A 12,419-nucleotide genomic window follows, 5' to 3' on the forward strand; every position below is an offset into this window, starting at 1 on the left:
AGTTTGAGGAAATTTGGTAAGCAAATTTCCACAGGTGCACCATGGAGAGCATTCTGACTGGTTGCATCACTGTCTGGTATGGAGACGCCGATGCTCAGGACAGAAAAGACTCCATCACGGGCATCATCGAGGACATCGAGAAGAGGCAATGTCTTAAGAAAGCAGCCTCTAACCTCAAGGATCTCCACCACCTCGGGCATACCCTCTTCACTCTGCTACCACCAGAAGGAGGTACAGGAGCTGAAGATAGACATCCAGTGGCAGAAGGACAGCTTCTTCCCGTCCACCATCAGATTTCTGAGTGGACAATGAACCACAGACACTACCTCACCTCTTATTTTGGCACTAATTTACTTATTTTAAAATGTAATTTATCGCAATATTTGCACTACAATGCTGCCACGTAAAAAAAAGGAATTTAGTGACATGTTCGTGACAATAAATTTTGATTCTGAACACTAAGTCAGCAAGTTATTTGACTGAAATGCAGTGCAACTGAGCCCTGGTCTCTCTAAGCTCCAAGCCCAATAATATACCATTTCAGCTGCAGCCACAAATCAGAAGCAGGAAACTAACTTGCTTTTTTTTGGAAATGCATGAGCTTTATGGATCTTCAAATCATTGCACCGTGCAGAAGGCCAACTCCCCTTGACAGCCACCAGATTTTTGATGCCGAGCCTTCCCCGAAGAAAGTCCCGAGTTAATAGTGTGCACAGTTTTTCATTTTAAAGATTTCAAAGAAGGATAGCTACACCGATTCCACAAGGAATAGGTTTGGATGAAAGCCTCGGGCCTTATGATCGATGCACAAGCAAGACTTATGGACAATCTTTATATCAATGAACAGTTAATATTATATAAAGGCAAGGAAGTTGACAATGCAGCCACAGAATTTCGGTAGTACAAAGTAAGAATACTTTTTTCCAAACATGAAGCAAATCACCAGGAAACCTAGTTAATTGTGGAACTCCACTACAATGAAATTTAAAACAAAATCCATTGAGAAACTGTGTTGAGGAAAATAGAGAGTTTACTAGAGAAAAATTAAAATTCCAGGTGTTGGGATCCTGAGCGAACAGCGAGAAGATGGAGGGTCTCAGCAGGCAGTGTCCGTGGAGAGAAATGGTCAGTCAGTGTTTCGGGTTGGGCCCTTTATCGAGACTAAAGTGGGAAGGGGTGATATCAAGTCGATTGAAAGAGGAGCAAAAGGAAGGTGGGGAAGAAGCTGGGGAGAGGCTAGGGGGTCAAACAGTGGGCGAGATAGAGAGACAGGCAGAGGGCCACCATTTGAAAAAGGGAAAAGATAAAGAGAGAACATTGCCATCGGAGAGCAGCAGCAATCATTTAAGGCTCCACGCCACCCAGCTCATGCTCTATTCTCGCTGCTGCCATCAGGAAAGAGGTCTAGGTGCCACAAGACTCGCACCACCAGGTTCAGGAACAGCTGCTTCCCCTCCACCATCAGACTCCTCACCGACAAACTCAATCAGGGCTCATTTAAGGACTCTTACTTGTGCACTTTATTGATTTTTAAAAATCTTCTCTGTATTACACAGTTTGTTTACATTTGTTATATTTTTATAATTCTTTATTTGTTTACATGTGTATGTTGAGTACAGTCTTTTTTTTTGGACTACCAATAAATAGTAATTCTGCCTCACCTGCAGGAAAAAGAATCTCAGGGATATATGTGATGTTATGTATGTACTCTGACAGTAAATCTGAAATCTGAATCAGATATATTTTGTCAGCCAGCGATAAGAGTATTTGTTTGTTATTGCACTGAATAAGTAGACAACACAAGTGATAACCTTAGTCAATGCTTTACTGTCAAACACTATGACAAGCTTCTTGTCATGGCATCTGGTATCAGGCAAGCTCCGTTTTTAACTGCCGCGCCTTGCGGGAACTCATGCATGCGCAGTAGCGCTGTGGCGAGTACCATGGCTGCAACACCATAGCAGCAGGTGCAGAGCTGCTGATGGGAGCAGCTGTTTACATCCCCTTTCTTGAGCAACCCTCCACGCACCACAATCCATGTTGGTGCTGTACATCACAATAATCACAGTTCAGCAATGAACAGCCAATCCAGTTTGGTCCTGCTATTTTGGGTTGGGCTTACAAATACACCCAGCGCTTGTTACATAGTAGCCACTAGTGGAAGTGGACACTTGGGGTGCTTCAGCCTAAGTGGATGTGCCATGCATGGTCTCAGGGATGTGGCCATTTCTTTTATGGGTTGTTCCTGAGGGAATTCTGCCTACCCCGTGTTCACATTCCAGATCCTGGTATCTATAGTCTCATCAAGAATGGATTGGGATGGGGGTAGGATGTGTCGACCATGCCCATGTGGTTGTAACCTTGTGGAGTCTGCATCCTTATGACTTGCCCTTCTGCTAATGGCTAGAGCGATTGGTTGTTTCTGTCATAGCACCTTTTCTACGTTAGCCTCCTGTTCAGCAGTTGGAACGTGATTTCTTGTGGGTCCTTTAGCTGGGGCTCCAGGAGCCTTCATGTCACCAGCAGGGTCATCCGTGTCTTTATGCTGGAGAGCCCAATGTGGTGTCGTGAGGGATGTTCCTTAGGTTCAGCAGGTTGAGGAACACATCTGTCTTCTCCCTGTAAGACTTCTCCATGAGTTGTTTCGCACCCCTCATGGCTCTTTCAGCCAACCCATTTGACTGTGGGTACTCTGGGCTGCTAGTGATGTGGTTGAAATCCCATGTTGCTGCAAAGCATCTGAATTTCTCATTGGTAAACTGTGTGCCATGGTTCGATAGCAGAGTGTAGGGTGCCCCATTCACCAAAAAGTACCTCTTCAACTTAGTAATAACTGACGAGAAGGTGACGTCAGATAAAAGGTCTTATTCCAACCATCCAGATTATGAATCGATAAGTACCAAATACCTGCTGACTGTGCTGTTCGAAGATGTCTGTGCCACATTTAGATAGTAGATGAACTATTCTTTGAAACGATCATTTAACAACTTGTATTTATTGTAAAAACATCCTCAGGTGTATCAAAGAATGATTTTTCAAACAAACTATAATACCAGGCCACAAGTGGTGTTAGACCACATGGCTTGATAAAGATGGTAATTATGGAGCGAATTCCAGGAGGAGAGAGGGGTAGAGTGGATGAAGTGTGGAAAGAGAAACCTAGAGTTTAGACCTCAGGCAGTTTATGCAATTTTTTAAGATGAAATGATTAAAATTTGGATTGCCGCAGATGGCTGAGTTGGAGGAGAACAGAGACATCAAGGGTGATTTGGCAGGCGATAACGCACGACAAAGGCGTGCAGGGATTTGGAAAATGCTGAGCAATTTTAAATTGAGCTCCAGGAGTCAGTGCAGGTCAGCAAGGACAAGAATGAGAAGGTTGAGTTGTGACACAGGGAACAGAGTTTCAATGAGCTACCTTCCATGTGTTTCATGTTGAGAAACAAATGAAGCAAAACACAAAAGTCTGCAGACACCGTGATTGAAGTAAAAACAACCCTGGAGAAACTCAGCAGGTCAAATAGTAAAATAGAGCCCTTCATCAAGGTATGAGCAAAATGTAGGTAGGTGCCCAAACAGAATGGTGGGGGGGAGGAGCACAGTCCCACAGGCAAGAGATAATAGGTGGATAAGGGAGGGAGGGCACATCAGCAAACGGGGAGGGGGAATGGCTCTGTGAATGGAGAGGGAAGGGGTGGAGAGCTGGAGGAAAGAAGACAGAGGGGTGGAGAAGAGAGAGGAAGTATGGGGAGTGGGCTGGTAGAAACAGATGTTAATGCCATCTGGCTGGAGAGTGCCGAGATGGAAAGTTAAATATTGCACCTCTAATTTACGGGTGACCTTAGTTGGCAGTGCGAGGCCATGGGTGGACATGTCAGTGCAGGAGAAACAAATGATTGGTGAATGGATTGTGAAAAGAATGGGCATGATTGGCCAAATGGTGTTTCGCCGATTCATGCTCCCATGTCCAGTTGTGTTTACTCAGTCCATCAATGGAACTTTCTGAGTCTTCATCACTGTATAGCACAGAGGGTAAGAAAAAAATTGCCAGAGGGTTGTTAACTCAGCCTGTGACATCACAGGCACCAGACTTCACCCCATTGAGAACATCTACAAGAGGCGGTGTGTTAAGAAAGCAGCCTCTACCCTCAAAGACCCCCACCACCCATGCCGTGCCCTCTTCACTCTGCTACTATCAGGAAAATGGTGCAGGAGCCTAAAGACGAGCCCTCAGCGGCAGGACAGCTTCTTCCCCGCTGCCATGAGATTTCTGAATGATCAATGAATGACAGACACAGACACACATTTTTTGCACTATTTTAATTACTTGGTATGGCGGTTCATACCAATGTTTTCACTGCAAAATAACAAATTTTGTGACATGTTATTGACAATAAGTTCTGATTCTGAAAAGACTACACAAATATTCTAAGAACTATTTACTCATCCGACAGGATCACCACTAAAACTTCCAAATAAAAAGTAGCATTTCCATTTACAATATATGAACAATGTTTTTCATGTTGCATTGATATTCTTCAAGTTCAGGACCTTAAATTTGCACCTCAGTATTTTTTCCTCTGGGTTGGTTGGAGGTGCTGAGTCCTTACTGGAATGTATAGCCTGCTGACTCATGCTGGTGTATAATGGCATAGATGCTAGCTTGTCCTGAGGTAGAGCTAGATGGATGCTGATTCATGCTGTGGCAAGTTTCTTGGGCATTGGGTCCTGCTGCTGTACAGATGAATGATTCTGATGCTGAAGTCATTGCCAAGTGCTGACTCATACTGGAGCTGAGTTACATACTGGAGTATAATGGTATGGGCCCTGATTCATGCTGGGATGTGTGTGTGTGTAAAAAAGTATGCTAATATACAAGACTAAGTCTATGTTTTTTTTTAAGAGACATACACACACGAGTTATATAAATGCATGTATGAGTGTATCTGAGTGTATGTGATTGAGTGTACATCACAAGATATAGGAGCAGAAGTAGGCCCATCGAATCTGCTCCCCCATTCTAATCATGATCTGATCCATCCTCCCACTCAGCCCCACTACCCGGTTTTCTCCCTGTAACCCTTGATCCTCTAACTCATGAAACACCTGTCAATCTCTGCCTTAAATACACCAATGATCTTGCTTCCATGGCCACCTGTGGCAACAAGTCCCACAGACTCGCGACCCTCTGACTGAAAAAAGTTTTCTGCACCTCTGTTTTAAACTGACACTCTTTTATCCTGAAGTTGTGCCTTCCTCTCCTTGACTCCCCTACCCCAGGAAACATCCTTGCCACATCAATTCTGTCCAGGCCTTTCAGTGATCAAAATGCCTCTTTGAGGTTCCCCCTCATCCAACCAGCACAATCCAAGAGCTGACAAGTGTTCTTCATATGATTCCTGGTATCATTCTGGAAATTCTCTGAACCCTCTCCGACGACAGCAAATAAGGTGCCCACACATGTACATGCAGGTATTAATGAGTATGGAGTGTCTAGTTTTATAATAAGCCTAACTGAAGTGTATAAACACATAGGTGAATGTTCTTGTATCTAAAGGTGTATTTGACATGCGGTTTCATAATTTTCTTTTCTTTGGCTGGCTTCGCGGACGAAGATTTATGGAGGGGTATGTCCACGTCTGCTGCAGGCTCGTTGGTGACTGACAAGTCCGTTGCGGGACAGGCAGGCACGGTTGCAGTGGTTGCAAGGGAAAATTGGTGGGTTGGGTTGGGTGTTGGGTTTTTCCACCTTTGTCTTTTGTCAGTGAGGTGGGCTCTGCGGTCTTCTTCAAGGAGGTTGCTGCCCGCCGAACTGTGAGGCGCCAAGATGCACGGTTGGAGGCGAGATCAGCCCGCAGGCGGTGGTCAATGGGCAGGCACCAAGAGATTTCTTTAAGCATTCCTTGTATGCACCTCTGTCTGGGTGGCCAGCAGCTCTCAATTTGTGTCACTGCACAGTGTGCGTTTTGATGGGGGTCTGGTTGTGTCATTGTGCACTGTCCTGTGCAAGGATGCCCCTGGGATAAATAAGTGTAAGTGTGTATCTTATTTCTGGGTTGATCTCCCGTTGCTGTGTGTGTTTGTGTGTGAAGTGGGCTCACGGTGGACTGATGGGCTTGTGGCGCAGACTCACACCGGCTCAGATTAAACAGAGGGGGTGGGGAGTGTGCTAGAAAATATAATCAGCTCGCATTTCACAGCAGCCAACCTGCGGAATAACTCGCATCAGTGCGGCCTCGGAGAATGTTGCAGGCACTGAACTTGCTGCCGTTGCTGCTCCTGGCCGTGGCGGGCAAGGAGAGTCCGGAGAAAGGGGGGAAGAACGGGAATCTTTTGGAGGACGAGCAATGGCTGTCCAGTGTCTCCCCGTACAGCCAGCAGATCCGAAACTGGAACCGATTCAGAGACGTGAGTTTCAGCACACACCGACGGGAAGGCGAATTGCTCCAATTGTAAAATACCGCAGAGTGGGGGGACATGACGTGATGGGAGTTGTTGGGGTTGGGTCTAATGGGGAGGGAGTGGGGTTGTTACAAATCTCGTGGAAATGGACCCGTTTTTTTTGTGTGTGCGCCCTGATTCACCTGCACTTACAATGAGGATATCGCCCAATGCACCACAGTTTATCCAGGGGTTCTGATGGGGTTGGGGGTCAGTGCCCTGGATAGAGACGTTAATAATCGATTTTGTCAGGTTGGCAATTAAAATATGTATGTGTATACATCTCGATATATTACACATGCTGCATTTGTTATATGTTTTGCATATTTATATGCTGATGTTTATTCCCTTGGTGAACTGTTAAGATATTTCGGCACAAAATATGTTCTTTTGGGGTTCTCGAGAATGAAGAGCAGGGAGAGAGAGGGGGAGAGAGGGAAAGGGGGAGAGAGAGAGAGGGAAAGGGGGAGAGAGAGAGGGAAAGGGGGAGAGAGAGAGGGAAAGGGGAGAGAGAGGGAAAGGGGAGAGAGAGGGAAAGGGGAGAGAGAGGGAAAGGGGGAGAGAGAGGGAGGGGGAGAGAGAGGGAAGGGGAGAGAGGGAAGGGGAGAGAGAGAGAGAGACAGAGGGAAAGAGAGAGACAGAGGGAAAGAGAGAGACAGAGGGAAAGAGAGAGACAGAGGGAAAGAGAGAGAGACAGAGGGAGAGAGAGACAGAGGGAGAGAGAGAGAGACAGAGGGAGAGAGAGAGAGACAGAGGGAGAGAGAGAGAGACAGAGGGAGAGAGAGAGAGACAGAGGGAGAGAGAGAGACAGAGGGAGAGAGAGAGAGACAGAGGGAGAGAGAGAGAGACAGAGGGAGAGAGAGAGGGAGAGGGAGAGAGAGAGGGAGAGAGAGAGAGAGAGGGAGAGAGAGAGACAGAGGGAGAGAGAGACAGAGGGAGAGAGAGAGACAGAGGGAGAGAGAGAGACAGAGGGAGAGAGAGAGACAGAGGGAGAGAGAGAGACAGAGGGAGAGAGAGACAGAGGGAGAGAGAGAGACAGAGGGAGAGAGAGAGACAGAGGAGAGAGAGAGACAGAGTGAGAGAGAGAGACAGAGGGAGAGAGAGACAGAGGGAGAGAGAGAGACAGAGGGAGAGAGAGAGACAGAGGGAGAGAGAGAGACAGAGGGAGAGAGAGAGACAGAGGGAGAGAGAGAGACAGAGGGAGAGAGAGAGACAGAGGGAGAGAGAGAGACAGAGGGAGAGAGAGAGACAGAGGGAGAGAGAGAGACAGAGGGAGAGAGAGACAGAGGGAGAGAGAGAGAGACAGAGGGAGAGAGAGAGAGACGGAGGGAGGGGGAGAGAGAGAGACGGAGGGGGAGAGAGAGAGACGGAGGGGGAGAGAGAGAGACGGAGGGGGAGAGAGAGAGACGGAGGGAGAGAGAGAGACGGAGGGAGAGAGAGAGACGGAGGGGGAGAGAGAGAGACGGAGGGGGAGAGAGAGAGACGGAGGGGGAGAGAGAGAGACGGAGGGAGAGAGAGAGACGGAGGGAGAGAGAGAGACGGAGGGAGAGAGAGAGACGGAGGGAGAGAGAGAGACGGAGGGAGAGAGAGAGACGGAGGGAGAGAGACGGAGGGAGAGAGAGAGACGGAGGGAGAGAGAGACGGAGGGAGGGAGAGACGGAGGGAGGGAGAGACGGAGGGAGGGAGAGACGGAGGGAGGGAGAGACGGAGGGAGGGAGAGACGGAGGGAGGGAGAGACGGAGGGAGAGAGAGACGGAGGGAGAGAGAGACGGAGGGAGAGAGAGACGGAGGGAGAGAGAGACGGAGGGAGAGAGAGACGGAGGGAGAGAGAGACGGAGGGAGAGAGAGACGGAGGGAGAGAGAGACGGAGGGAGAGAGAGACGGAGGGAGAGAGAGACGGAGGGAGAGAGAGACGGAGGGAGAGAGAGACGGAGGGAGAGAGAGACGGAGGGAGAGAGAGACGGAGGGAGAGAGAGACGGAGGGAGAGAGAGACGGAGGGAGAGAGAGACGGAGGGAGAGAGAGACGGAGGGAGAGAGAGACGGAGGGAGAGAGAGACGGAGGGAGAGAGAGACGGAGGGAGAGAGAGACGGAGGGAGAGAGAGACGGAGGGAGAGAGAGACGGAGGGAGAGAGAGACGGAGGGAGAGAGAGACGGAGGGAGAGAGAGACGGAGGGAGAGAGAGACGGAGGGAGAGAGAGACGGAGGGAGAGAGAGACGGAGGGAGAGAGAGACGGAGGGAGAGAGAGACGGAGGGAGAGAGAGACGGAGGGAGAGAGAGACGGAGGGAGAGAGAGACGGAGGGAGAGAGAGACGGAGGGAGAGAGAGACGGAGGGAGAGAGAGACGGAGGGAGAGAGAGACGGAGGGAGAGAGAGACGGAGGGAGAGAGAGACGGAGGGAGAGAGAGACGGAGGGAGGGAGAGAGAGACGGAGGGAGGGAGAGAGAGAGACGGAGGGAGGGAGAGAGAGAGACGGAGGGAGGGAGAGAGAGAGACGGAGGGGGAGAGAGAGAGACGGAGGGAGAGAGAGAGAGACGGAGGGAGAGAGAGAGAGAGACGGAGGGAGGGAGAGCGACGGAGGGAGGGAGAGCGACGGAGGGAGGGAGAGCGACGGAGGGAGGGAGGGGGAGCGACGGAGGGAGGGAGGGGGAGCGACGGAGGGAGGGAGGGGGAGCGACGGAGGGAGGGAGGGGGAGCGACGGAGGGAGGGAGGGGGAGCGACGGAGGGAGGGAGGGGGAGCGACGGAGGGAGGGAGGGGGAGCGACGGAGGGAGGGAGGGGGAGAGACGGAGGGAGAGAGGGGGAGCGACGGAGGGAGAGAGGGGGAGCGACGGAGGGAGAGAGGGGGAGCGACGGAGGGAGAGAGGGGGAGCGACGGAGGGAGAGAGGGGGAGCGACGGAGGGAGAGAGGGGGAGAGACGGAGGGAGAGAGGGGGAGAGACGGAGGGAGAGAGGGGGAGAGACGGAGGGAGAGAGAGAGAGACGGAGGGAGAGAGAGAGAGACAGAGGGAGAGAGAGAGAGACAGAGGGAGAGAGAGAGGGAGGGAGAGAGAGAGGGAGAGAGAGACAGAGGGAGAGAGGGGGAGAGACAGAGGGAGAGAGGGGGAGAGACAGAGGGAGAGTGGGGGAGAGACAGAGGGAGAGTGGGGGAGAGACAGAGGGAGAGAGAGAGAGACAGAGGGAGAGAGAGAGAGACAGAGGGAGAGAGAGAGGGAGAGAGAGAGGGAGGGAGAGAGAGAGGGAGAGAGAGACAGAGGGAGAGAGGGGGAGAGACAGAGGGAGAGAGGGGGAGAGACAGAGGGAGAGTGGGGGAGAGACAGAGGGAGAGTGGGGGAGAGACAGAGGGAGAGTGGGGGAGAGACAGAGGGAGAGTGGGGGAGAGACAGAGGGAGAGAGGGGGAGAGACAGAGGGAGAGAGGGGGAGAGACAGAGGGAGAGAGGGGGAGAGACAGAGGGAGAGAGGGGGAGAGACAGAGGGAGAGAGGGGGAGAGACAGAGGGAGAGAGGGGGAGAGACAGAGGGAGAGAGGGGGAGAGACAGAGGGAGAGAGGGGGAGAGACAGAGGGAGAGAGGGGGAGAGACAGAGGGAGAGAGGGGGAGAGACAGAGGGAGAGAGGGGGAGAGACAGAGGGAGAGAGGGGGAGAGACAGAGGGAGAGAGGGGGAGAGACAGAGGGAGAGAGGGGGAGAGACAGAGGGAGAGAGGGGGAGAGACAGAGGGAGAGAGGGGGAGAGACAGAGGGAGAGAGGGGGAGAGACAGAGGGAGAGAGGGGGAGAGACAGAGGGAGAGAGGGGGAGAGACAGAGGGAGAGAGGGGGAGAGACAGAGGGAGAGAGGGGGAGAGACAGAGGGAGAGAGGGGGAGAGACAGAGGGAGAGAGGGGGAGAGAAAGGGAGACAAAGGAGAGTGAGGAGAGGGATGGAGAGAGAGGTGGAAGGGGAGAGAGGGGTGGAGGGTGGAGGGGGAGACAGGGGTGGAGGGGGAGACAGGGGTGGAGGGGGAGAGAGGGGTGGAGGGGAGAGAGGGTTGGAGGGGGAGAGAGATGGTGATGGAGGGGAAGGGAGAGGGGGGAGGGAGATGTTGATGGAGGGGAAGCGGGAGAGATGGTGAGAGGGAAGGAGATATGCAAGGAGGGAGAGATGCAGCAAGAGGCAGAAAAAGACAGATAAAGTGTGGGGGAGAGAGAAGCAGAGGTAGAGATACCGAGAGAGGGAGAGAGAGGTATACAGAGAACGAGAAATAGAGATACAGAGAAAGAGCAATTATATCGTGACGGAGAGGGGCACAGAGAGGAAGAGGTGCAGAGAGATACAGACTGAGAGAGATAGCCACAGAGAGAGAGAGAGAGAGAGAGCACACAGTGAGCAGCAAAGAAATCTGGAGGAGGACTTCATCAAGACTGTGCACTTTCAGGAATCTGGCAATCAGGTGTCCCATACAGTCTAGGCATAATGTGCGTCAGTCCATTGCCCACTGCACAAAGCAGGCAATTGAGTTGGTTAACGGACTCTGTTCTCGTGTCTGTGTTTTTTTAATCAAATGCAAAATGACTTATTTGGTAAGATTGAGTTAAGTAAGTTTTTGACACATAGGCTGACAGGTTGGAGCGGGGGGTGGAGTATCTCAACAGACATGTACACAGACGCACTAGTCACAATGGAATAATGTGATATGGACTACTGAGTGCTAGGTATCCCATGTGACAATGAGAACTCTCTTATGCCAACATTTCAAAGGAAATTAAAGATTAGAAATTATTAGAGATGTGGAACAAATTGAATGGTTGTATATTCTCGGGCAATTTACCAATTTTAAATGGTGATTCACGAGGTTTAGATTGGTTATTCAGATCTCGGTTTGGAATAGGGAGGTGTGCACTGGTTTTGTAAGGACCATTGAAGGGAAATATTTAATGGGCCAAATCGTCTCGCAGATCCTGAAATCTAGAGCAACAAATGAACAGCTCAGAGATTCAGTGGAGTTCTCCACAGCTTGACGAGCCATGAATTTAATAAATGATGGAACAGACCTGATGGGTTGAATGGCCTATTCCTGCTCCTCTTTCTTGTGTCCTTGTGATCCTGCCCTTGTATTAAAGATGTAGCATCACAACACAGCTGAAGCTAAAACAATGATAGATTTTTAATTAAATGCTCTGGATGGAACATTTTGCAAAAACGCCTACAGCAGTATAGTCCAAGACCTGTTTATACACCAGTTAATTAAAATGGTTTAAGATGTCTCAACAGTGGCTCATGATTGCTGTGCAGTTGCAGAAACCTTTATAATAAAAAAAGAATAATACAGTTCACTTCCCAATGAGTTGAGGGTGTTAACAATGTCGCCAATCTGGGCAACCCATCTGTCAAGTGTGCGATGGATGGTGGAGAATAAGGATGAGATTTCTTTCTTCATCCCCTTGGCCTCCCCTCCAGGTCTGCTCCCTGCACCACTGCCAACCTCCTGCCTCCCACCACCTCCTCCTGAGCAGACGGTGAAATGCGACCTGCATCTCCTTCATGCAGGCAGATGCGTTTGAAAAACAATCTGGCAAGGGTGGGCTTGGCTGCAAGCACTTAACTTACAAATCTTTGAGACAAGAGTTTTTCCCAGGACTCCGTGATTATGACACAACCCTGGGAATTACTGAAGCTGATGTTAATCGAAGAACGCTTAACTCATTTGTGTGACACTCTCCCACCTGCTATTTTAATGGGAATTGCATTCAGAAGTATTAAGAAGTTCCAGCGTGTTATTTATTTTATTTTCTCTTTATATTTATGACATTTTGTTTTCTGTGTGTGGGATTGCAATTATAATTTGTGGTATCGCATTTTACTTAACTGTAAATCTGCAGCAGGAAAGACAAATGAATATGACAATAAAGATGAATTAATTCATCTTTCATCATAGTGGAACAACAACAGAAATGACACGACTGGTCAATCAGCATTTGTAGAGAGAGAAACCAACAATGT

The 12,419-nt window shown here is 49.9% G+C and overlaps 2 protein-coding genes across 3 annotated transcripts in view; both read left to right on the forward strand.

Moving 5' to 3' along the window:
* dnajb12a (DnaJ heat shock protein family (Hsp40) member B12a) overlaps positions 1 to 12,419 on the forward strand; it is a 352,456-nt gene that overhangs the window by 74,626 nt on the left and 265,411 nt on the right. The gene's annotated exons all lie outside the window — the stretch shown is intronic.
* Positions 6,135 to 12,419, forward strand: part of spock2 (SPARC (osteonectin), cwcv and kazal like domains proteoglycan 2) — a 91,970-nt gene continuing 85,685 nt past the window's right edge. For both annotated transcript variants that reach the window (XM_069885540.1, XM_069885541.1), the window contains exon 1: positions 6,135 to 6,408. In XM_069885540.1, the coding sequence (XP_069741641.1) occupies positions 6,244 to 6,408 (165 nt within the window). In that variant the 5' untranslated portion in view covers positions 6,135 to 6,243. The remainder of the gene's footprint in view (positions 6,409 to 12,419) is intronic.

This window comes from Narcine bancroftii, chromosome 6 (assembly GCF_036971445.1).
Source record: "Narcine bancroftii isolate sNarBan1 chromosome 6, sNarBan1.hap1, whole genome shotgun sequence".
In the NCBI taxonomy this organism is placed as follows: Eukaryota; Metazoa; Chordata; class Chondrichthyes; order Torpediniformes; family Narcinidae; genus Narcine; species Narcine bancroftii.